Here is a 27,318-nt window from a genome sequence, read left to right as displayed (position 1 = left end):
ATCAATTAAATGTTAGGTATGAAGAGATCAAGTTTAGAGTTTCAAAAGCAAATTTGATGCTCCCCAGACAAACAGCTCTAGGTGAAGTGTAATTAGATAAATGTTTTACAACTCTCATCCAAATAAACTACTCTGTAATTAAATATGTCCACCAACTGAAATTTTAGAATGATATTCAGAGTTTATGATATTTTTTCACTAGAACTGCTAAAATTTCATTGAACTGGACGATCATTTCCTCCTTGTAAATCTGGATGCAACTATTAGCAATATATACTATAATGAACTCTGGATATTGTTAAGTTTGTTCTAAAATTTTAGCTCCAATTTAAAAAATAAGCCCTTTGGGACAGAAGTCCTAAATATAAGGAAATATACAGCTTCTATGGCTCGACTGTTTCTAGATCTTAAAGAAAAAAATAAGTCTTCTTACCTCACCTTCCTCATGCTACTTGGAAGAACTCAAGAAGTCACTTGTAAGATTTAATGACCAAGCAACTTATTTAAGGCAAACAATCAGTCCTAGTAATAGAAGCAGGTATTAAACCTTTGTTACATTTCTCTGTGTGCACAGGTAAAAGTGAAAACTCTCTCTTGGAGGATGTATAATAAAAAAATACCCAGGAGCATAGTGCAGTATTTTTTTTATTCATATCCTGAAAAATGTCCTGACATACTCCATATTGAAAAAAAGGATTAATAAGAATCGCACAAAACATTTAATCCAAACTGGACTTTTGCCCCCCCCCCATAATTTGAGCAATAATAATAATAATCACATTTTGCTTCGTATGTTTTGCCTCTAGTTTTGCGGTTACAAAATTAACAAATAGAACTTCTAGAGCAATTAAACTTTTGCAATAGCTGAGATAATACAGATAGGAGCTAGGTATGTTCAGCTTGTGGAAAAGGCACTTAAGAGGGGACATGACAGTAGTCTTCAAATTCTTGAAGGGCTGCCATATAGAAGATGAAAAACACCTTTTATCTCTTGCTGCAGAGAGAAGGATGCAGACCAATGGCTTGAAGTTACAGCAAAGTAAATTTAGATTGGATATCCAAAGTAACTTCTTCACTGTTAGAATAGTGGGGTAGTGGAATACAGTGTCTAGAGAAGTTGTAGACTGGGAGTGGGCAAAATATGGCCTGTGGGCCAAATCCAGTCCACTAAGGGATTTTATCCAGCCCACGGCAGGTCCCTTGGTCCTGCCTGACCTAGCCACATCCCCATCCTGTCTGCCTGGTAGAGTGCATCGTGGCTTTGCCCCAGTTCCCCTGCTTTACCAGTGGCAGGTTAGGGTCTTATGCAGAGTTGAGATTATGGTTGTATGTGATGGTTTGGATAGGGATGATCCTGCCTCAGGCAAGGGGGTTGGACTAGATGACCTCTCGGGGTCCTTTCCAGCCCTACTTCCTTGACTCTCTGATATATCATGAGCCTGGTTTTCTTCTCACTTGTACGTGTTTTATACCATTGTTTTTTCCACCAACTCCAGTGGCATTACTTATTCAAACCAGAGTAAAGAAGACAAACAGGCTCCTTTTTGGATATAGGAAGAGAAAGCCCACAAGACATCATGGATGATCAGTCTCCTGGGGAGGAAGTTGGCAGAAGAAATAAGTCAATTACATGTTTATTGATATGCAAAAATATATAAATAATCATGAATAAAATCCCTGAATATATTGTATAAACTCTTTACTATTTATTTTAGAACATTCGTGTATTATACAACTAGTTCTTATTAGTCCTTTTAGTTGAAAGACAGGCAGGGTAGGGTGGCCCCTTAGAGACTAACTGGTTCAGAGAGGCATGAGCTTTTGTAGGCAACACCTACTTTGTCAGATACCATGTATAGGTACAATATGGGACAAGAAATTCTAAATTCCTAAATATCTATGTAAAGCGTGCTTTTCCACATCCTCCACCCCTCCCCCCAAAATATGCATGAATAGTTTTGAGTATGGATAGGAACAAATTATACCTTGTTGAATGGAAAAGGAGGAAGACTTAGTGTGGGTCAGCTGTTCTGAAGTAACTGTTGCATGTGTCTGCTTCTTTCTTGTAGTAAGTGAAAGCTAAAATGGGACAGCTTGCTGCTGAACAAAACAGAGCTAGGTTACTACAATTTAACATTTGTGGGATGGGAGTGACTGCACAAAATAATTACCATAAAGCTGACATGATAAAAGGGGGAGGGAAAATTAAGTCAATGTAATTTGTTCAGCTGTGCATATCCTTAATTTTTATATATAAAGAACCAAATTACTGCATTCTGTAATGAAATACAAATGAATAGAAAAGTTAATTTCTTTAGTGAGTGGAAACAAAGAAGTTATTGCGACAGCTTAATATTGGTAGTCTCTTGGGACTATGCGCAATTCATAAGTCCTCAACAGGACAGTGAACAGTGAATGTCAGGTGTTTATGGTAGCAGACATCTAGTTCTCACTTTTGTTTATTCCCTGAAGAGTGGACTTTTTATATGTTTACAAAGAGGAGACATTATTACTCATCTGACTTATCTCCTTGAATTTTAGGAAAGAACCCCCGGATCGTATCGTACAATGCAAAATTACAGCACAATAATGCAGAAATTAATAGCTGCTGCTCAGAGCACGTCCTCATATAGAACACAGCATGTAGGAGAGGTCTAGCCTGCAGTCCATTCACAACTGCTTGAGGTAATTTACACTACTTATTTGATCATGCTATACAGATGTCAAACATGCTTCTTCTTAGGAACTGTCCCTATTCCCATAAAATTAATAAAATTCTTATTTATTTCAGGGCTAAAGCACTACTTATAACATTCATGAGCCTTAAAATAAAACCTAGTATGTAAGAGTAAATATAAAAAAGCTCCAGTATAAATAGATGTTCATTCACGTAATCAAAGTTTACTTTTTCTGCTAAAGAAAATAACAGCAATTTTATTTTTAACCCACATTCAACCTCCCCATTACTCCAAAGTTACTAAAATAAATCTAAAAACTTAATTTGCAAAGAATGTTATAATCAAAATAAATGCCCAAAGGGAAAATATGTTCATTGTTATTTAATGAATTTTTAATACTGCTGTCAAAATGCACTTTCAAAATTAAATATTAATCTTCTCAACCTGTAAACTGCTGGAAGACATTTTCAATTATATATTTATAAATAAGCTAAAGAAATGTGGAGTAACATCTGTTCAGAATGGACTGCTCAGATTACTACACTTCTAATCAGGTTTGAATCTTGTAGAAGACAATTGTTCACTCAAATGCGAGGCAGGTGGAACATCTTTAATCATATAAGAAGATCCCAATCTTCAAGGAAATTTTCTGTTCAGATGTTCTCTCTCTAGACATCCGATTATAAGAGGATGAATGACTTGCAACAACTGTAGCAATTACATGCCTTCTGCTGGTTCATCATTTTAGGGGCTGATGGAGGTGGAGGAAAGGAGTGGGGCATAAGGGCTTTAAGCTTTCTTTGAATTGGTAACATACTGCCGCCATCATTTCAGAGTAATTTGCCACATGTCAGGCCCGAGGATTACTGGCATGTTTCAAATAAATCTGCACAATTTCTTGGACAACAGGCAGAGTAGCAGCTGCTGAATATTGAAATGGATTTATATGGCTTGCTGCTTCTATTATCAAGACAAACAAAACTTGGAAATCAAAACATCTCTCCCCAATATTTATTTATTAGCTTGTATTTTTTTTTTGTCTTAAACACATCTCTGACCTATAATTTTAAATTTATTATGATGCCACTTGCAAGTGTTCATGCTACATGACAACTAACTTGCCACTATAAAGCATCTGTGATGTACATATTATGTGCTTCTCATTTATTGATACACTTTAGCAAAGGGAATGAAAGAAACTTTTATAGCATTATACTGACTCTTGAAGTACATAGTTTTATAAAACCGTACAGGTCCCTGCTCCAAAAGAAAAAAAAAATGGAAAGAATGAAAAATAACAACACAGAAGAACAGTGTGCAATGCTGTCCTGGACCTACAATTTGCCTTAAGACTGAAACTTTGTTTGACACCTACAATTACAGAAATTATGGCTGCCATACTTTCTTATTAAAAGCAAAAACAGTAAAGTTAATAGATATGAACTACAACTAATTGTGAGGTGGGGATTCATTTTAAATACTAACAAAAATTGGCTGCATCATACAACTCAAGAGTACCAATGTGCATTTTGCATGCCCTTGGAGAACAGTGGAATCAAGACATTTGATATATTAGCATTACATCGTAAAATATTTTATGCAGGCTTGTCCCAGTGATTCTATTTCACAATGTATAATATTTGTTTCTAAATCATACTCACAAGTGTCAAACCACAATACACAGAACACTGGTAACATATGACTTTCTTGAAAGTAGCGTACCAAAAGCCTTAAAAAAAAGAAATCTGGTATCCAGTGAACATTCATTACAGGCACTGCACCATGGCAAAGCATATCCTAAAAACAAAAGTCACTTTGCTGACCACCGTGCAGAGTACTAGCAACTATTCAAGCATAGTCATTTTCTTTATTATGTACTTGTGTAGAAGGACAAAACATTTTCATCCTACCCACAGCTGGCTGGCTCTGTGCTAAGTCTCAACTTCAGCTTGTGCCAAACCACACAGCTCAACTACTGTGACAAACACAGGAAGCCACATGTCATCCAGCAGAGATCCTCTAATCCAAGAGGCACGGTGCCAAAAGGACCATTACGAGCTCCTGCAAAACCTGCACTTGCAAAGGGCACAAACATTAAAGGCTCCCACAGCAAGTTACCAGAACAGAAGCTCCCACTGCACACTCCCTGTCTCGGGTCCTGCAGGCTTGGGAGCCAAGATGCAAAGGAAATTCCCTCCTGTCTGTGGAAGGAAGACAGAAGTAGGAGTGGTCAGACAAATCTGATTACAGAATTAGGGAGAGCACCCTCTGACCACAGCAGAGCAACCAGACAGTTATAGTACGAGTTTCTTGCCAGCAAAGGGAACCACCATTCAGATTACCAGGCACTGTTGGAATTCAGGGTCTCGGCTTGGGATGAGGCTGGACAAAGCTGAAGCATGATACCCAGGGTGGATCCAGAGGATGTGCACTGGCATAGCTGCACCCCCTTTCTTACCATGCAATGGGAGTAGCAGCCTGGGACTTTTAAGTTGCAAAGAAGGTAAGTATTCCACTCCTCCCCTATACCATCTGTGCTCAGAGGCACATTCCCTCCCCTCTTTTCTAATTCTCATCCCCCCCACCTGCTGCTGCCAGTGCCCCCATTATCCCTAGTGCAAGGGAAGCTTTGACCATCCCACTCCAGCCATACTGCGCAGGGGCTGGGCTCAACTCTGAACAGCAGAAGCAACTGCAGCAGGTGAGTGTGTTCCTCCTTCTGGGCTCAGGGAACATGGAGGGGGAAAGGGACCAGGGAGGGAAACCCACCTGCCAACTGCTGCAGTCCCAGGCTGAACCCACCCCCACACAGCTCACCTGGAACAGGATAGGAGCTCTCATTGCCCCAGGGCAACAAGGTCACCAAAACTGGCAGGTGGGAGAGGGAGAAATAAGAGGGGAGGGAACATGTTTGTAAGCATGGAGAGGAAGGGGGCAGGGGGGTGGAATTTTTACCTTCATCAGGACTTAAATGTTAATTCCTGGTTGCTGCTCCCATAGCAGAATCTGGCCACATGGGTAGGAGGGGAAGAGGCTGGGAGCCAGGGGTGTAGCTACCCCTGCAGTGCTGGCCACTGCTCCTGCACCCCACCCGCCCTTTGTAAAATCCTGGATCCACCCCAACAGCTTTAAAGGAGAGGTCATCCCATAATGCTTATTATGCAGAATTCACCCACCATCCTACACCTTCATTCAGAGTCCCCACCCCTTTCCCACACACCCTGCGGGTTAATCCACCACTCTAATTTTGGAAGGGAGGAAGGAAGTTGCTTTTTTTTTTTTTTTTTTTTTTTTTTAAATGAAACAAAACTGCATTTGACCCATATTCAAGAAAACTCCCAAGAAGAGTTACCAGAAACTTTAACTTTATAAAATTTGAAACGTTAAGCCTTAAATGTTATTTGTCAGTATAGGAAAATGATAATTTGTCATAAACCTTATTTTTCCTTGAAGTTGAACAAGATAAATTAAATTATGTTTTCCTTCCCTCTCCCCACCCTCTCCGGGACCTTCTAAAACCTGATATTTAAACAGCACATTGTAATTTGAGTTGAGAAATTTTTTATAAAAATGTTTTTAATCACAAAACATTGATTTGTTTAATCTTCAAAGAAAGTGTTTCACTCAATTTTGTTAGGAAGGTTTCTTGGGTCTACAGTTACATTTTTGGTCAAAATGAGTGTATGTGAATGAGCAAGGCAAGGTTCTTTGAGCAGATGTGATATCTTTTATTAGACAAACTGAGTGAGAATGAGCAAGACAGACATCTCAGACTGGCAAAAGCTGACCAATTAAAACACTGTCAGATTCAAGTCACAGACTTGAACTTGGACTTCCCATATCAAAACTGAGTACCTGCACCACTCTTATCAACTCTTTGGGATTCTTTGCTCCTTGTTTTTTTCTAAAATGCCTTTCTTTTGTTTAACGCTCAAGATTTTTCTATGACAGAATTCTTGTTTTCTGACAAGTCCTAGTTTCAACTCAAACATTTATTTAAGGCTTTCTTCGTCTATTTTTCTTTTATTGCACATATAGAAATACATATGCACACCAAGTCCTAAAATAAATATGCACCCAAAAAAGAGAAAAAATACTCTGTAGTACTTCAAATACCACTTTTTGAGAAGGGGGCAGTGTAAACTAAAAGTCTGATAAGTTGCTACTTTTGTATAAATATAACAATAAGATTCATTTTTATTTTTATACATATCATACAGGGATCTTTAAAACCATATAGGAAAGTCTAAAAGGTTTAGACAAAATTTACTTCAAGACTTAAGTTTCCGCTGTTCCATAAGCAGATCAAAAACAACATGCAATCTATTGCACTCAAGAGTTTTCTGTTAATTTCCTGCTCTCAAAGGCAAAAAAGGGCCCCTTTCATCCAGCTGGAAGGTCCTCCTTGCCTGTGACATGCCATAACTGCTGAATTGAAGTGCCTGTGCCCATCCACAACGAAGGGCACAAGACCTGGTCACTCTTGGGAGCCCACAGTATATTTTCTAGTCATGATAACATGGATCATTCAGGCATAGTACCAAACTGTCAAAGCTTTTACCCACCACTGGCTACAAAACTCCCTCAAGACAATTGCGAGCACCCACTACCATGGACTGAATATGGCATTACTGCAGCATTTCTTATACTAGTAGCTCCCAAACACTTTGTAGACTATGAATAGCATACAGAGAATTAGCTAGTCAGGTGGTGCTGTCCATTTGCTCCCACCTCCTGCTTTGCATTAGGCAACTAAAAGATACACAAAATAAGTATTTTCCTAATATGACATGTCCATGTAACCAATTGTTGTAGTTACCAAAGGACTATTATACTATCATCACAACAGGAAGAAAAATGAAGTAGTCCCTGTAACAGAACTCCAATACAGTTCAGGCAGTGAAAAACATGGGAATTAAAGGCCTACACCTCATTCCAAAGGAAAGACAAAGATCAACATTCCAATTAATAAAAAACTACACAACAGAAGAAACTTCCAAGGAAATGCCAAAGTCTAATCAAACCTGAAGTCTTGAAATTATATGACCTCTATTAGTTTGGATTGCTCAAGTTACAAGACAGGGGCACAACCACTATTAGGCTTTGCATGAATTGAAGGCATAACAGGGACATCTAGGTAATAGCTGGTAAATGTATAAATTACGGGGCAGATACTTCTGCTTCTGACTAAAAACTAGAACATCTGACCAAATTAAGAAAATCTCAGCACTTAGGTGAAATATATATTCCTTTTTCAGGGGGTTTTTCCCCTCAAGCTTTATATGTAATGTAGAAAAGCAAAACTAACACTGTTGGTTCAGAGATGATATTCCTTTATTAGACCAACTAAGAAATTGCAAAAAAGTATCTTTCTTTGCAAGCTTTCAGGCACACTCTGAAACAAAAGTTTTACAGTTTTGTATTTGTCTCAGACCAACACAGCTACCAAATACATCTCTGAAATATGGACGATGCCAAATTTTAGCCAATTTTGGAATTATAAACTTCACTGCTAAACAAGAAAGAAAAATTTCTACACTTCCGTGCCATTTGACACCAGCAGGGAAGAAAAACTGCTTTATCTGCACATCAAAGAACAAGTTACACAAAGGAACTCTCATGGACCCAGAGGAACAGACTTCTACCTTCAGCTTCCTCTGTGCAAAATGAAGTTTGTCTACCTAGGGAGACTTTTACCGTCTTTAATTTTCCCTAAGCCTGAAGAAGGGTGTGTGCGCCCAAAAGCTTCCAAAGAAAGATAATTTTTTTGTGATTTCTTACTTTGTCTAATGAAAGGTATCATCTCTGAACCAAGAGTTTAGAGTTTTGCATTTTTTCTAGTCTCAGACCAACACGGCTAACAAATACATCCCTGAAATATGTAATGTAGATGCACTTTATTCCTCAAACAGACACTGAACTGTCTTATTATTGCAAGGAGTGCAACATCATTATTGGGGGAACAAAGTACCATTAACAGCAGAAATTTATGCATGGAAACATTCATAATTATTACTAAAACCATTTACTGGAGATTAAAAGGATTAATAAGAGGACCAAAGTGTTTGGTCAAACCTCTTACAGAGTTGTACAGAACTGTCCCAGACATCTTACAAAGGATGTTAGATAGGCTCCAAATATCTTTCAAATCTACACCAAGAATTCAGGAGTAAAAGTGATTACCAGCTTTTAAAGAAAAATGTATTTTCAGTCTTTTGTATTTACTAAATAGCACTGATTTATAACTACTTTGTAATGTTTCTTTTCTTGAAGAAAGAAAACCAATTAATCCATATTCCACAACTGTGATAATGTGCCAGTGAAAAAGCTACTGAAGGGCTATGTCCTGAAGCTGTGTCTCAACAAGACACTCCATCCAGATAGTTGTAGTTAGTGTTAGAATTTCTACTGTGAATAGCTATCAAATATTTTCCAAAAATACCCTCTGATTTTCCTTCAGCCTCAATTAACCAAGGACATTTTTTGTTTTAAAGAAGCCAGACTTTTTAAAAGGTTTGAGAATGGTTAAAAAAAAACAACAAACTTAAGAGTTAGCTTTACCCCTACACCAAAACCTCTTTCATTTTCCTGAGTCCAAGGTTATCTAACATTCAAAAATGGAAACATGATTGTATTCATTATATAACTTAATAAAGCCATCCAGTTTAATAGTTACATGGCTCAACAAGCTGAGAAGCAATAAAAATATCCTAAATTATCTCAATAAAAGATGCTCTTAGTATCAAGGATAGGAAAATAAATTATGTTGAATCAAGATGAGTTAACTTGGTGGCGACTGCTCGAAGTAGAACCATTTTTCCTCCTTTATTTTGATGAATTCAGCCTTTATTACAAAGCAAGCCAGCTTGTTTGTAGATACAGCAATGAAATTAATTGTAGAGTCTCTGGTTTTATGGAGAACAAAGTTCTTAGGAGAAGCTTAGCAGAGCTCAGAAGGAATTCTAAACTATCTTTAGAGCAGGATGACAGAAGGTAATTTAGCCATTTTTGACTTAATGGGATTAAAAGGAACAATCAAGAGAAAGTCATATGGTAAGTAGTACTAGTTTAGGAAGCCTATATGACAAGGAAAAAAAGTCAATATAGAAGGTGAAGAGATGGCCTACTAACACAGTCTAGCTCTTACTTAAGTGTAAGAATAAGAACAGGACGAAAATGCTGTTCTGCTAACAATTGATCGTGCAGGGTCAGAAAGTATGTGTTAGGTTTCAGCAGATGATGCTCAGGAATGCAAAGTAAGGAAAGAAAAGAAATGTAGCTAGCACAAGAGGCACATCTAAAAGGTGATTTAAGGCATGAAGATGGACAGTAAAAAAAAACATCTTAGTACATGAGAGAAAATTAAAGTATGGATTGTAAGTAGAATTACATCAAGAACATTTTTACCTCAACATATGCACACCACTGAGTGACTTCAAGTTATGCCTACTTATTTTTACTTATCAACTCCAAAAGAATAACAAGAAACACAGGCTTTTTCAAAGGAATGAAAGATTCCTATTCTGTCATCTCCCTCAAAACTGTCAATACATTTTTACGTCAATTCATTAAGAAGCAGAAAGAATGTTTTCAGACCTGTGAGTTTAGTGTTGGTGGTTAGAAAATTGTGACTTCTATTAAAAACAAATCATCTATTTTGGATTTTTATTATATCCATACTAAAAGCTAAACTCCGTATCAGTCTGATGCTGAACCAGAAGGTTCTAACAGCATTGAAAAACATTCAGACAAAGGTGGCTGGTAGAAAGAGAGAGAGAAAATAGTACTCATATGACCTAAATTCAGTCTCTTAAAAAAAAAAAAACCCTGACCTCCAAATGTTACCAAATAACTTCAGCTATATTAATCCAATATATTAACATTTCAAAATCTGTGTATGCATCAAGTACCAGAAATTGGGTGATAGATTAGGTTTGACCTAATGGCACTCAAGATAACATTAGGAAAGAAAACATCTTCTAGTCAATCTTCAACCACAAGGCTATGGATTTGTCCTTCTAGGCCATTTAACCACACAAGCTTCCTTGACATATATAAAAATAAAGAGGTAGTGATGTTGTAGTTGTAACTTGCCTGGGTGAGAAATGAAAGGTACAGAACCAAAGGGATCTTCTGGAGAATTGCTCTGTGGAGCAGAAAGTGGCTCCACATTCTTATCTGAGGATGCTCTCCTGTCCACGAGCCTATCTGTAAAAATAAATGGAACAGAACAAAAAATAAAATAAAATAAAAATGGCAGGTCTTATGCCAATTTTTAGATATTTAATATTTCTGAAAAAACTCCTCTTTGAATCCTGGCAGCTACCCCATTTTAAAAGGGCCTCACCATATAAATATGGTACCCTCAGCCAACTCAAAATAGCATGTGGTTGTTAATGAAAAAAAACCCCAACAAAAATATAGCTACCCTACATACTCTGAGCAGCACATGTACCTTGCGATAGGGACTCATTTTTCTCTGGATTTTTGTATCAAATCTATCACAATAATTTCTAAACATGCTAACGCTATCCACCAGCATTTATTTTTTGTGATTAAAATAAGCTGTTTCTTTAAAAACATGGTAAGCCAAGGTAAACATGTCCAACTAGAACCAGCGAAGCAGTAAAATTCATAATCCCACCAACATCCCTTTACGCTACATTACTATACAGCAATTGCAACAGCCATTTTTAAGCCACATAAAAACAAACAAGTTTAGGTTTATATTGAATGCATTTTATTCCCTAGTATTCTAGACTGCACAGAGCAAGCTAAACATTGTATTCAATAATACAAAAAGAGTGAAACAAGAAATGGGGAACACCAATTTGTCATGGTTACTTATGTTCCAAGGGTTGAGACTGGGAAGTAACCCGAATAATTGGAATCCTGTCAGCAGATTTAGGCTAGACTAAACATTGTGCACTATGCTCAAGAATCCTGGAATCACTTTAAAGGAACTACCCAGTAGTTGTCATCACGTTACTCTTAAAAGCCGAGCCTTCTGCGAGTATAAAAAGCCTCTTTTCTAAGTTGCCCAACTTCCCCTTTCTACATGACTAAAACCTAATACCCCTAAAGGAAAAGGGCAGGTGCACAAGAACCTGTTTAAAAGAACTCAGGTTAGTAGGTTTTTGGTTTGGTTTTTTTTGTTGTTTTTTTTGGGGGGGCGGGCTCCCCCTTGAACTGATTTTGTGAATTTCCAGTGCAGATTAACCAGTAGTTGTGATACCCAAAATAAGCACTCAATTGGTCAGACTGTGTGATTTCAAAAAATGATGTCATATGGCTTCATAATCCTGAGAACAGTGCTGACCGAAATATAGCAACCTCCAATTAAAAGCCTTAAAATATGAAGTTGAATAAAATCAAGACAAAAACATGGCTAGAAGCTTGGGATATTTATATTCTCCTCCTGACAAATTTCCATGCATATGACTTGCATATCTGAGTAGCATAGCTGTGCTGATAGTAAGTTCATCTCTTACAGCAGTAGCCAGAATCTTCCATGTGGGTTTCTGTTGTTTGGAAAAAGGATAGGATTGCAACAGCACAAGGGAGGGAACTGAAGCATAACACACACACTCTGCTTAAGGTCTATTTTACTTGATCACCTAACCACAAGGTCTGGCAAAACACCACCTGAAATGGGAACCTAATTTGTATGTGTGCCCATTTATCAGACTGTATGAAAAGCCTCACTAGCTGCTACTTCATTATTGCAAATCCCAAGAGTGAGACACTGAAGTTTTTATGTAAAAACCTTAGCCAATTTAAGTTTTAAAAAGTGGCATTGCACAAAGGCCCAGAAACAGGCACTTTCAAATTAACGCACAATTTAAGGTGAAGGGGTAGGTATTCTGTTTTCTTCCACTCCATATAGCTGCTCACTACTGCACCATACGCACGAGAGCCAGGTTGAAGATTCTGAAGAGTTAAAGAGTATTCTTTAGCACACACTACAATTTTAGCTGGCTTTCATTACCTGTTCAACTCTTAACATTTTGCCTTCTGACAGATGATGAGTAGCCTCAACCACCTATTTCTGCACTGTTCCTATCTTCACAATTGATCACTAAATACTCTTCATAGGTACAACACCTTATTTGAGCTATAAACCCCATTCCTGCTTAAAATCCTTCCTAAAAAGTTCCACTTAAACAGAAGACCATTTGGGAATGGCCGCTGCAAAGTATTTTTTCATCCTTTCTTTGTTGCTTGTCGCATCTTAGCCTGTAAGCTCTCAAGAGCAGAGATGGACTCTTAAGGTCTCTCTGGACCATGTCTTCTATGTTATGTGTACTATCATTATACAGATGTCAGTAAAATGCCTGCAAGGAAGAAAAGGGAGAAAATTTTAGGTCCTATCTTCCTTTGACTCCTGCTTCCAGAAAAATGAAAATCAGGCTGCTTTTTGTGTTGAGATTCTGGACAATAAGCTGGGGGGGGAAGGGAAGGTGGGAAGAGTAAGGGACTTGGGAAGTGATGGCATAATTACCCCAAACTGTTCCTAGGTCCTGAGGGGTCCCCAGCCACGCAATGGTTGCACACACATGCTGTCAAGTTTGACTTGCTGGAAATTAACTCCTGTGGAATACCTATATCCTCTGAAGAATAAAGGGGGTTCATTTGCCAGAACACAGACTAAAAATTGTTCTGGATAAATATAAACAGTGACAATTAAAATGAGATGAAACTATCTTCTCAATAGGAGGACCACTTGCACCATGACTAGTTTGTCCCTAACTGTCCAAGAGAGACGCAATCCAACCACTGTTTGCACCTATATCATTTTTGTTGACAACAAATTCAGAAGAGAAATTCTTTAACCAAATTTAAACAGTTGAGTGGAAGTTTGCTTTGTTACATAGATTGCATCTGAGAATCTGGCCTCTGGGGAAAATAAAAATCCTAAGTACTACGATATGAAGTTTAAGGAGGTGAGGTGGAAGCTTTTCACATTATTTCTCAAGGAAAAAGCCTTTGAAAACATACAAGGAAAGAAGGCAAAATTATAGGGGATGAGAAATAAAAGGTTTCCTTGAGACTAGTTCCTGAAAGAGTCCGGTTTTTGAGCTCTCTGGGAATATTAGCTCCGATTCAAAAGACAGACTGTATTTCAGGAAAGTATGGTCACTGACTTTGCTGGCACCTGTTTTCATAATACCTGAAAGTGCCCTCTTTGTCCCTAAGTGTGTCTTCAGAGATTCTAATTTGGCGCACAAACTGAAAGGCAGTTGCTATACTGATCCTAAATAGCAAAGAGGAAACTTTTTGCCAAAAAGCCTAACTGAATACATGTGAACATCCCGATTCTGCTTTCTAGCCACAAAAGACTGAGTATGCTAAAGATTCAAAAAGCAGCCCTAGGTTTTAGGTCTGATAATTCATAGACAGCCCTGATGTATCAGTGTCTTCCTCAGCATAACTTCTGAGAGCAAAAATAACTATTTAGGAAACATTTTCCATCACCCTTATTGACAATATATTATGAATACAGTTTATATCATTTCTGTTTGCTTCTGTAAACAGATTAACTATAGAAGAAACCTTGTGCTGTACATATGGGCTAAGTACAGACAGTCAAAAAGTCCAATGCTGAATCAATTCAGTCTTTGCAGGTTTGTCTAATCTGCATAGATTGAACCGATAACCAAGTGAACAGACATTCCCTTTTGATTCTGGAAATATAGCCACATGCCTGTAGTGCCCAGGCCAAAGCTGGGGGCAAGGGGAGCGCTAGAGCATGGCTCCCTGCTTGGCTGAAGCAGACAGCTTGGGCCAAGGCTAGTCCACCCACCTTGCAAGGGGGGCTTACAGGGGAGGTGCAAAGCATCCTGGGATGTTGGGAAACCATGAGTGAACTTGAATCTGGAGATCTGGGACAAACGTTCAGTAAAGTGATTTAACTTAACTCAGTTAAGTCTGATACTGCATCCATCCAGGTTTATCTTAAACCGGTTTTGGCCATTTTGAAAGCAGTTTACGTACACTGAATTACTGCTGTGTTACAGATTTGAACCAGTTTCCAATCACTTATATCAGTTTGTGTAATTTCTGTCCCTAGCCATGAAGACACTTTCAAAGTGAAGTGGTTTGGCAGATGCTCAGAAGGCATCAATTAGCAGGCCTTCTCATCAGATCTGATCTCTTATGTTGGTGAAGCAGTTCTTGCTGACGGTTTCCTTTGAATTATCAAACTATTATTAAATCAAATCAATAATGTTAGAGAGGACCAGGGAGAAAGCAGCCAAAGTCCCATTATGACTCGAGTTTATCAAATTCCCTCATCACTGATGATGCAGAAGTAAGTAGGTTGAACTCTTTACAAGCTCAGCAGGACATTCAATACGTTGGTCAAGGTTCTCTTTCACATGATGTGCTAGAAATGAAGTTTGCACGAGTTTTCTTAGAGTATTAATGAATAAGGCAACCAAGACTGCTGTCACTTATTAGCCCTTCACCAAAAGTGACATGTCTCTAAAGAAACAAATAACCTCCTTTCTACAACTGAACAATCAATATTTTTAAAGGGTTGAGATCTTCATTCAATTTCTTCTATTATTTTCACAACAATAAAGACATGTTCAACAATTCAGATATTTTACACAGCATAATATTGAAATTGCACCAATTCCCCTCTCCAATGGACATGGAAAGCAAAAATTTTAAATCACAGCAACAGTAATTTTAGTTTTCTTATGCATAGTGATTATATAGTTTAACCAGTCTATGCATTAAATGGTATAGCAATAATAGTGACATTAGGATGAAGATGTAGATCAACTACATATTAAAACTACAGCCTAAAAGTTTTGACTTCTTAGACCCAAGAGAGAAAACCTGGAAGATTGTATTATGGTAAACACACAACAGCTCTTTACATTTTTTTAATTCATGTTTGTAAATTAAGATGCAACAATACAAATTGACCTTTTAAAGTGAAAGTCCAAATATTGCCTATTATACCAAGCCAGTGAAAACGAAGCAAATGAAAAAAATTACAGAAGAGTACACACACACACACCACACACACACACTGCTGTATCATATCATTGTCTTGATTTGATGGCATAAAACCTAGCAATTTGCTTCTCTAAACTCTCTTTCTTCAAATCTTCCTCCAGATACGAGAGAGAGAGAGCGAGCGCACACACGCAAGCATGCCAGGTAACAAACTAAGCTCTCTTCTGCAAAAGCTGCTGATCTTACTAGAAGAGTAACAATATTTTTGATTATATCTGAAAATATTCAGAAACACTCTGCATTGGCAAAACTTTAAAGAAAAAAAATGGTAATTTTCAATGCGTCATACAATAACAAACAGAATTACAAATAAATCATCTCAGCAGGGTTTAAGATTATACATTACCACTACACAAAAGTTATCCCTGGGCAAGTCACATAACACGTCTATAAATGGAGATATTATCAACTTTACAAGAGTCTTTTTATACTGATACTCAGAAGCATTACTTTTCTGAACAGGTGCAGTGATATATAAAAGTATTAAATGTACATCATTATTAGAAATGCTAGTGGGTTTACTCCTCGTATCACAAGCCTCTGGAACAGATTTTAAAGTAACTTTAGAGACTGCCAGGGCAGACTCAAGGAATATTACTGTGCTTTTTAAAATGTAAACAGTTATTTTAGCAGGACATACAACAAAAAAATAGGTAAAAGGAAAAAATAGATGCTCTTCACTGGCTAACTAAGCAACTGCAATTTACAACTTTTTATTCCAATACTTATTTTTTCTCCAAGAAGATAAGCTGCCTGTAATAAAAACAGTACAGTGAATAAGAAATAAAGGGAAGCAAATGGCACATAACATGTAAAAATGTAAGTTGTGCTGTGCTGTTCCATAAACTTCCCTACATATTTCCTCTGATTTAGAAGAAATGCTTCCAAACACCACCATTTTTGCAACTACCACACTCCAAGAAACCCACTCACACTGTTATACAATTCAAGGGCAAGTGATTAAATATAGTGAACATAATATTAAGAGGAGCCACTAATAAAAATAATTCTGCATTTTTTCATGTTAATTGCCTTTTTGTGCCATCTTGTTCATAAACTAGGATTGCCCTATCCCAACATCAGAAGAGCCACTTTATACAGAAACCTTAATAAAATTATTTTTATATTCTCCTTGGTCTTGCATTAAGAATACCAATAGAGAGATGACTACACATCTCTCTACAGAGAGAAATTTTAGAATTTCAGTTTTGCTGGAATTTTATAACACAATTGCACTGTATAAGAGAATACTTTCTGATGTTTAGGTTTCATTTTGTTTCTCCTAAGAATTAGTTTACACTGTCAATTGTCCCCCATCTCTTTTGTGAAGTTAATAAAAATGGAATATGGCAAGGATAGCCAACAATTCTGAGCAAGAACAAATAGTGGATGACACCTTATATGTTGGTCATAAAATCACTTCAATTTTCTATGCTGTTTGGTATGTTTTGCTCTAACTTACATCCACTGGAAACACATGGCTTAGCAAAACCAAATGCAGGTTACTATTCATCAAGGTCACTTACCCCATAACTGTGGTCAGCAATGTGGTTTAGAGTTATGAGAACGAAGTGTTATGCTAACCTTTTTTTTTTTTTTTTTTTTTAAACAAACATACTACAGATTACAGAATATTTTTTTCCCTAATCTTCTGAGGCTCCTTTTGAGGAATCATACCTGACGTTTTAAAACAATTGCTGGAACAAGTTAAAAACCCTAGCTTTTAAAGAACAGATATTTTCAACAAGAACAATTTTTAATCACACTCCCCCAACCCCTACTCCCACACAACACGAACAATGCCAGCTGTTTTGTGTTACTGGAGATACTTTGTTTATACAATGTTACTTTTGCATTTTACAAAAATGGCACAAATATACTATCCATGGGCAACAGCAATAGGATAAAAATTCAGGAACCACAATTTACTTTAAACTAACACCCTGAACACACAGTTCTTGAATATTCTGTTCCGCAGGTACCTTATTGGCCTGCTATATTCCCAAAGGGAGCTTGCGAACAGTCCTAAAATTAAGCTAGTAGAAAATCTGATAAAAGCTAGTTTAATTGGAAAAAAAAGTTCCCCCACCCAAGCTACTTGATATTAAAACAATTTTGCCTCAAATTTACTACTGAAAAATTTGAATCCAGCAATCAAAACATTATAAGTTTTATCTTTGATGTTACTGTTATATCTTACAAACACAGGCTGTAGGTCATTTAAAAAGGCTAATCTAACAAAAATTTGTCAAAGTAGAAAGGACTATTTGACGAACACAAAGTGATTAAAGAGAACAAGTAATTGCAAGTAAAAACATTGAGATATCCGAATTGAAGAAAAAATTTTATTCAACTATTGCCATGTCAGAACAATAAAGCAGCCCTTACATGTAGCCACTCATCAAAAGGACATTACAAAACATTAACATAATGTAATAGACCAATTTTTCTTTCAGGCATTTTCAAAGGGCACCTTGGACCCACATAGTCTTCTACTCTAGTGTGCAAGAAAAGAACTGCAAATGGAATAATGCAAGCAGCTATATTGTGTCCCCCCCATTTATCTGAACACCATGCCCCTGCTAAGATTCTTAACAATCAAGGTGACACAAGCAGTATTTTAGAGTTAAGATATTGCCGTTTTCTTCAGTATTTGAGTCAATAACTACTGATACTAGACAGCAAATTTCCATTGCACACGACAATTTCATAACGGAAAGAAAAGTGAGAAGGCGAACCTAGCTCTGCCCTCAAATGCTCAGAAAGAATTTTCTGTACAAGAGACTGTGTGGTCCTTAAAAAGGACAGTCTTTGGCACTGCTGAGTAACTACAGAGCCCTTATTTATTGTGACGCGAAATAAGCCTTCAAGCGTCCCTTACTTGATCTCAGAAGGTCAAATTCTCTGTCCAGCAGCTCCTCCTCTGTTAGTTTAGAGAAATTATCTTCTCCAAATGGGTTCCAACCTGACATATCAGGTGGGTTATTGATGTTCTGCTTTGGGTAACTGGAAACTGCCTCTGCATCAGGAATGGCTGACCTGCAAAGTCAATTTTGGAAGCCAAATATGAAAAACATTAAAAAACTTACATCTATGGGATATAGTGCTATAAACATCTGCACTTAATCATTTCAGCAACCTCTAAATATAATATACACAATATGAATACAATATAACAGCTTAAGCATGAGACCGTTTAACAGTGGCTTAAATTTTTATTCTGCTTTGATTTAATTTTTATATGCAAACTAGCCAATTCCCCATTAAGAATGATGGGGTGGGGGTAGCGGGCAGAGATGGAGCCCTGTGCCCCTCCCCCTGTCCAGGCCCACTCCCCTACTTCCCTCCTGCTGATTGGGGTCCGGACCCACTCCCCCCTGCAGGGGAAGGGGGTGGTGGGGGGAGGAGAAGCAGCGGGCCTGGCCCGACCCAGCAGTGAGACGCGAGGAGCAGGCTCGGGGCCAACGCGAGACAGGAGAGATGGGGGAAGAGTGGGCCCAGGCTCGAGGCAGGGAGGAGGCCTGCTCCTCCCCACACTGCTGCCCTTTCTGCCAGGCCCACTGCTCCCCTCCACTGCTGCAGCGGGCTGGCTTCTCTCCCCACTCAGACTCACTCCTCTTCCTCCTCCCACATCGGACCCAGGCCCACTGCTCCCCTCACCCCACCAGCACCACAGCGTGCCAGCTCCTCCCCCAACCGCCACCACATTGGCCCTACAGGCGGTGATAATGGAAGGGGGGGATAAGCAGGCTGAGGCTAACACCAGTGGCCTCACCCCCTCCCCTCCACTCCATCATCACAACCTACATGGAGCAGGGCAGGGGGGATGAGACTACCACTGCCGCTGCCTCCAGGGAACAGAGCAGAGCAGGCGAAACCAGCTGCGCTGGCCTTCTACCCCCCCCCACACTCTGTCCCTTGTGTCCCCCACATCTTGGTGGCGCTTTACCACCTCCTGTCTGAATGCTGCTTCTTCGCACTGATTGGCTGCTTGTCAGCCAATCAATCAGATTGCGAATAAAGAGTTATGGACAGACAGACAGATTATGACTTATATAATATCAGAATGTTTTACAACTTTTACGTCTGCATTTCTCCTTTTATTCTATTGAGCACAAACAAGTTGGAAAAAATGATTCACAAAAAGAGGGAAAAAAGTGTTCTAATCTTCACTCATTTCTGAGTAATGTTTAGAGGGGGATTAAATATTTAGCTTCAATTTAAAAAAAGAAACATAGAAATATTTTAAAAATCCAAATTGTATCCCCCTATCTTGTTGCTTTTTCTTGAAGGTGATATACAGAGATGAGGTGCTTTTTGGCCCTTGGTCGATGAGGTGAAACTATTGTATTTAGCATACTACTACTGTTTTTAAAAGTAGTAATGTTAAATGTGTGTTAAGAAATTAAAGAACAGACCGGGGTCAACCACCTTTTTGTTCTTTCACCAACCAGAATCCCTCATGACTATAGACTGCGAGTGGGCAATTATTTGGGTCCAAGAGCCACTTAGGGAGTTTTGGTGAGCTATCACACACTGAGTCAGCACCGCCCCACCAGGCTGGGTCAGCATCCTCCCCCCCCGCCCTCCACAACAGCTCACCAAATCTCCTTAAGTCATCAGGCAGATGGGGTGGGACCATGGGCAGGTAAGGAGCAGCATCCATGAGCAGGGTGGGTGGGCAGCCAGGGATGAGACAGCATGGGGATCCCAGGGCCTATGGCAGAGCTGTGATCTGCTCTCCCTGCATGTCCCTGCAACGGGTGCCAGTTCCGCATCCAGGGGCACACATAGAGTAGACCACAGCTCTGCCCCAGGCCCCAGCTCTGTGCTGTCACTGCCAACCAATCCCAGGGTCTCCAAGGAGACCAGCCTTGGAGACCAGGATGCAGAGCCAGAGATAGGACAGGGCCACAGGTGGGAAGGGATGGGTACAGGGCAGTGCTGTGGCTCCATCCCATCCACGTGCCCTATCTGCACAGGTCCCAGCCCGGTGTCCACAGAGACCTCACCCAACCACTCTGCCCTGCATCGGCTGCTGGGGGCACCAGATAGACAGGATGAGGTGCCCAGGCAGGAGGAGCTGGAAGGATCTGCCATTGCCAGAGCTGCCAGGAAGCAAGTCTGGCCACTGCACCACCCCAGCCCCACCGTGCACCTAAAGGTGGCGGGATCAGCCACACATGCCATAGCCCAGAATGCCCCCTGCACCTGGGCCAGACAAAGCTGCGGCACCTGCTGCAGGACAGACAAAAATCCCTTGGTGGGCTAGATCCAGCCAATGGGCCATATTTTCCCAACTATAAACCATAAACTATAAACCATACTGGGGTTGGCAATATTTTTGGGCAGAGTCCCAAAAACGCTTGCAACCTCAACTTGTAAAATGATGGCTTGCCAGGGTGGATGGCAGGGGAGCCACAAGGGGCCTGATCCTTGTTGTGGCAGTGCACTACCAGCCCCTTACCCACTCCACCCCAAGGTGTGTGTGCCAAGTAAAATGCCTTCATGTGCCACACGCTGGCACAGCTTCCATAGGGAAGTTGAACATAGGGTACATATGAACAACAGATCTCAAAGAACACCAGTCAGTACAAATTAAGCACAACAATATTTTTGGGCCTGTCCACATGTATTCCACTTTTAGTAATTCTAAAGTAGTAACATCATGCTAGGAGGTGGATAATTTTAATTTTATTTTTCTTTTCTTTTTTAGCCAAACAAGGATTGAAGATCCACTTTGCCAAAGGGAACATAGCTTCAGAGGCATAGCACAATGTTTTGTGAAGGTATGAATAGTACTCCATGTGGCAGCTCTGCAAATTTCAGAAATGGGTACATCAGTAAAAGAAACCATGGATACAGTCTGAACTTTGGTAGAGTGAACTTTTGTCTCAGATAAATCAGGTTTATCTACTGGTACATTCAGTAATCCATCTGGACAGCACCTAGGTAAAAACTGTTTTCCCTTTTTACTCTGTTGGCTATGTAGAAGAGACCCTAAGAGGCTTGATTCAATGTAAATGAAAAAGATAGTATACTAAGGACATCTAAAATATGCACTTTTTTCCCCAAACCTCATGTTAGCAATTCTGAAATTACATAAAGCTGAATATATTCAGAAACCTTAGAAAGGAATCTCAGATGAATCCCAAGAGAAACCTTATCACATGAAAATAAGCATATGATGAACTTACTATTAAAGCTTGAATTCCTCCCTCTTGCCAAGCAAAAATAATGGCCACCAAAAAGTTTATATGAAAAAAATGATCCAATAGTCATGAGACAAATAGTTCAAGTAGGGTCCCAATAGTCTCACTAACTGCATTAAGGTATCATGAGGTAAGCATCAGGTTCTCTAAATCTGAAACCACACTTTAAATCTTTAAACACCTGGCAATTGTAAAGTGCAATAATATTGTAAATTTTTTTAATCTGTGACTAGTTAATAAACACAATTTCTAAACCAACTTCTATGGAGTCCAGAGAACTTTAAATGACAGAATATAATTAAAAAATAACCATAATTCTTCTAGAAAAGGATAAGTTGCATACTGTGACCAGACCAATGATTTTTTACCATTTGGTATTGTAAATAAAAGGTCTTGTACAGTGCTTATAATTATTAAAAGAAATATTCTGGAGAAAAATTCCTGCACACCAATAAACCAACAAGCATCTATTCCTTAAAGCAGGCACAGCCAACCTACAGCACATGTGCCAAAAGCTGCATGGGCAGCCTGTGTGGCACATACCACAGCAGGGAGGGAGCAGGGAAATATAGCAGTAGGGCTGTGCAAAGCTTCAGTCCCCGATTTGATTCGGCGGAGATTTAGCCTGATTCAGTGGCTGAAACTCTGAATCCCAGTCGAATCAGAGGACCCTTTAATCCAGGGGCAGGCAATTATTTTGGGCAGAAGGCCGCTTACTGAATTTTGGCAAGCCATCAAGGGCCACATGACAGGCAGCCAGGGGCAAATAAATATTAATTTTCCAATTTTTTTAGGAGCTCTATGGGCTGGATAGAATGGCCTGGCAGGCTGTATCTGGCCCGTAGGCCACATTTTGCCCACCCCTGCTTTAATTTCTCTGAATCAATTCAGAACCCTCCAAATCAATCTGGAGCGATTCGGGCAGATTCGGCAATTTGGACGTCGATACAGCTTTAAATGTTTTTTCTACATAACGTTAGGTAGCAGGGGCTCTGAACGCTGTGATGGTGGGGTGAATGGAGCGTTCCACAGAAGCACGGGGGGCTCCCCAGTGCGTTCAGCAGCAGACCCGGAAGTAGACCAGAAGCACTTCTGGTCCACTTCCTTGTCCACCCGGGAGCACGCAGGGCCCCCACCCTGCCCCGGGAACTGGTGCCTCCTGGGTTGGAGGGGGCAACGGGGTCCCCCCACGGCCAATCACTGAGCTGGGGGGGCACAGGGGGACCCTTCAGCATGCTCCCCAGCAGATCCGGAAGTGGACCAGAAGTACTTCCGGGTTCACTGCTGAGCACACTGAAGAGCCCCCCGCATGCCTGTGGAATGCTCCATGCACCCCAGCATTGGAGCAATCACAATCCACACCTGCTGCCTCAAGGTACGTAGAAAAAAATTTTAAAGCTGTCCCTGTGTCCAAATCACTGATTCACTGAATCAGCATCGAATCTTCAGATTTGGATTTGGCCAAATCAAATCGGGGACAGTGATCCGAATCAATGGATCGAATCGCTGTCCCCAATTCAGGTTGAATCCGAATCGAACAGGGCCCATTTCACACAGCCCTACACAGCAGTAGTTAGGTCAAGGAGCAGAAAGCAGTGCAAAAGATTGGGCAGGATAAGGAGATCAGAGTGACACTTGAGACAGGTGCAGAGCTTACCTGGTGGTACAGTTGCCAGAAAAGTTGGCCCCTGCAGCCCCAAAAAGAGCAAATACCCAGTTGGGATGAAAGGTCTGAACATGTCAGGAGAAATTCAACTACTTAAGTCAAGGCAATAATATTAGACTCTGTACTTACAGTCTCTGCAAGTCTGAGAATCCAAAGCATCACGACTAACCTCATGCTATTAAAATCATTACTTCTGCATTCTTTCCTAAGCTTTCAGAGGACACAATATTAAGAGAACTGGTAGGTAGGAAGACAATTTAGGCCTGTGCGAAGCAGCAAGTATTCTATTCAGATTTGGCCGATTCGGAGGGAAAGTGATTCAATTCGGTGATTCAAGTCACTGTCCTGATTCGATTGCCAAATAGGCCGATTCGGCCACAGGCTATAATGAGCAATCACTAAAATACCTATAACTTAGTCTTTTTTTTGCACATATGAATGAAAACAGCAGAGACAGTAGCCCCTTCTGAGGGCATGAAGCCTGCAAAGTCTCAAGGAGATAGGTGCAGGGGCTTCTGTGAAAGTGCACCTCAAACTACTGAAAGCAAAACTTGTGTCACTTGTATGTGTTACTTGGGTTTCTGGTTGTAATTGTGTTGGTCTAAGGAACAGACAGGCAAGGTTCTTTGAGTAAATGTGATAGCTTTTATTAGACCAACTGAATAGTTGGGGAAATATATCTTGGCAAACTTTCAGATTTAAAAACCCTTTGTCAGCCTGAGAAAGCACCTGCAGTTGGCGTGTGCGCGCGTGCTCTTCCTGGATGGAAGAAACAGTAAAGAAGCCAGAGGCTGGTATGCAGGCAAGGAAGCCAGTCAGTAAGAAGCGTACATTGAGGCATCATGGGGTGAGAGACAGGCTGCGGAGTGGGGGGGAGGGAAATCAGATGTCAAGCAGGTTATAGGTGTCATAAATCCAATGTCTATATTGAGCCCATAAGTTTTTGTATCAAGGAGGCTGATGAAATGAAGCTCATAGGCTCGTCTGTGAAAAGTGTTTTGTAAATTCAAACAAGCACCAAACCTTGCTAACCTCATCACCAGAAGCAAACTTCCTACAGCCCAAAACACACCGAAAGGATCCAGACCACGACATGACAAGAAATGCAAAACCTGCCAACTTATCTCCAGTACCCCCACAATTATTACACCCCACAGCAGAACTATCACTATTCCTGGATCTAACAGCCACACCTCCAGAAACATTATATATCTCATCCAGTGCACCAAATGTCCAGATGGAAAATATGTAGGAGAGACTGAACAACAACTGCGCACCAGAACAAATGCACACTGGAAATCTATTAAAGACAAGAACACCCAATTACCAGTGGGGGCACATTTCTCACAAGAAAACTATTCTCTCCAATTTCTGTCCTAATCCTCAAAAGGAACTTACAAAATACTTTTCACAGATGAGCCTATGAACTTCACTTCATTAGCCTCCTCGATACAAAAACTCATGGACTCAATGTTGACATTGGATTTATGACAGGTACCTCTCCACTTTTACCTGCTACGTTCTCCCCTCTGCCCCCCCTACCCCCCGCCACCCAACCTAGCCTGTCTCATCCCCTGACACCTCAATTTACATTTTCACCAACCGGCTTTCTTGCTTGCATACCAGGATGCATTACTCTGGCTGCTTTACTATTCATTCCATCCAGGAAGAGCGTACACACCAACTGTAGATGCTTCTTCAGCCTGACGAGGGTTTTTAAACCCTAAAGCTTGCAAAGATATATTTCTCCAACTATTGATTTGGTCTAAAAAAAGATATCAGATTGACCCAAAGAACCTTATCTGTGTTAAATCAGAGCAAGATGAATACAACAGGGGTGGTAGCCTGTAACAGTGGGCCTTCCTGGTGCTTGTTAGATCTCGGCCCGCACACCTTTTTCTGGGCCAACCGCCTTGATGGAAAACCGATTCAGACGTTACCCAGGTGGGAGGCTATCCATTTAGGCCCCTGATGTCTATGGGTGACATCTATTCTGAAGCTCTGTACCTCCCCTACACAGTGGCCCATGCCTCACAGATGGCATCCTTCACCCCCTCCAGCTGTGGTCCCCTCTCTGGGACCTTTGGCACCCCCTTAGGCCCAAGCCCCACCTTCAGACCAGTCAGAATCCTAAGTCTCTTGGCTCTGGGCATTCTTCCTGGTGGGTCCCTGGCCCTTTGACCCCGCTTTGGGTTCTGGCCCCAGCACGGACCAGTTGATGGTACCTCAGGTCAGATCTGAGCCACCTGCCTGTTCTCACAACTCCACTGCAACCAGTAAGCCTCAGGCCTCTCAAAGATCTTACAGGTCTGGGATTTCACCAGCCAGGACTGCACGTGTGTGCAATGGCTGGAGGTTATCAGGTATCTCCTACCCACCTTTCACCAAGGAGGTTCGCAGTACTGGCATTTCCTGCAACTGCTGCACCAACTAGTCCCATCAGGCCTTCCTACCCTGGCAAAGTAGTTTTAGGTCATGCCCAGGACCTAGGACCTCCTTGTTCCCCATAGCCCCAGCCCTTACCTCCAAGTTTGTCCTGGCACGGGAGCTCAGCAGGGAGACATTCTTCCCCTCTGGCTGGTAAAAAACTGAACTGCTGCCTCCAGCTCTGAGAGTGGGACATTAAATGGTTGTGAAAGCAACTAAAGAAAGGAAATATGTGCAGAGTGAAGAGGGTGGCACTCACTTCACCTGCACATGGAGCTTGGGGAATCCAAGCAGCGGGAGGGAGGTTCACCTTCAGGAACACCAGCTGCTCCACCAAACCAGGATCCAAGGAGGTGTGGTGGGGTGTCACAACATCCCCAGCAATACCAAACACCCTCTCGCTTGGAACACTGGTTGGTGGACAGGACAAGTGTTCCCGGGCAACTGTGGCCAGATCCTACCACATCTGGCTGCAGGTTGCCCAACAGGCCAAGGGGTCATGTTGCAGTGGCTCCACGTCCTCAGCAAGATATGTAGTCACCAAAGCCTCCATGCTACCTGCCAGCTGGTGGGGTCTGGTACCTCTGGACCCCAACATTGAAGCCATGGCCCTTGCCCACATTGGCAGCAGCTGTGGTGAAGGAGACTGTCTGGTGCTTGGAGTGGTGGCACGGGACAGTGGTTCCCCCTCTTCCAAGTCCCCCCACCTCTGCCCTTCTGCCTGACTGTTCACCAGCACCTCTGTCCAGTGATCGAGGGTTTTGCTGCTGCAGATGCTCCCCTTCAACCTCGGGTCGCACATGTCCGCCAGCACATGGATCGTACTGGACCGCAACCGATCCAGCCGTTTTTTGATGCCCTCCTTCAGCTGCTTCACCAGTGCCTGCACCTCTGGTGAAAGCAGCTTGCCCCAGCCAGGAATATTGATCCCCTGGAACTTCTCCATTTCATTCTCAAGCTCCTTCACTATGGGGATCACCTGGCTAAGGAGGGCATCGCCAGTGCTGAGGGTCTCAGTGGCCTCAAGGAACTGCTTGAGGACCACCAAGATCTGGGAGGTGGTATCCCACTCTGTTTTGTTAAGGATGGCTGTCTGTTGCTCGATCAGTCTTTTCAGCATCAGGTAAGTGAAGTTCCACCGAGTCTCCACATCCTGCATGATTTTGTGCTACAGGATGCTCAGCTCTGCCCGTTTCTCCCACAGCATCTTGCCCCTGTTGATGCTCCGGTGGAAGTAGCGCGCCACCTTCCTGCATTTCGAAATGAGCTGGCTGGTCATGGTAGTGATGGCACCATCGCTGGGAGC

At 40.9% G+C, this 27,318-nt stretch overlaps 1 protein-coding gene and 1 long non-coding RNA gene across 6 annotated transcripts in view; both read right to left on the bottom strand.

Annotated features, from left to right (window-relative positions):
- Positions 1-27,318, bottom strand: part of BMP2K (BMP2 inducible kinase) — a 133,791-nt gene that overhangs the window by 20,723 nt on the left and 85,750 nt on the right. For 4 of the 5 annotated variants that reach the window (XM_059722221.1, XM_006258849.4, XM_014603811.3 and 1 more), the window contains 2 exons: positions 18,589-18,746; positions 10,773-10,886 (listed from right to left, as the gene is read on the bottom strand). In XM_059722221.1, coding sequence (XP_059578204.1) covers positions 10,773-10,886; positions 18,589-18,746 — 272 coding nt within the window. The remainder of the gene's footprint in view (positions 1-10,772; positions 10,887-18,588; positions 18,747-27,318) is intronic. The other variant, XM_014603849.3, reaches the window with a different exon arrangement.
- Positions 628-10,765, bottom strand: LOC132248603 (uncharacterized). The gene is made up of 2 exons (XR_009459890.1): positions 1,986-10,765; positions 628-1,593 (listed from the first exon to the last, which is right to left on the bottom strand). It is a non-coding gene; the product is annotated as an uncharacterized LOC132248603 (long non-coding RNA).

The sequence above is a fragment of the Alligator mississippiensis genome, chromosome 2, assembly GCF_030867095.1.
Source record: "Alligator mississippiensis isolate rAllMis1 chromosome 2, rAllMis1, whole genome shotgun sequence".
NCBI lineage: Eukaryota > Metazoa > Chordata > Crocodylia > Alligatoridae > Alligator > Alligator mississippiensis.
Note: the sequence above shows the minus strand (reverse complement) of the source record. Positions and strands in the feature narration are given on the sequence as shown.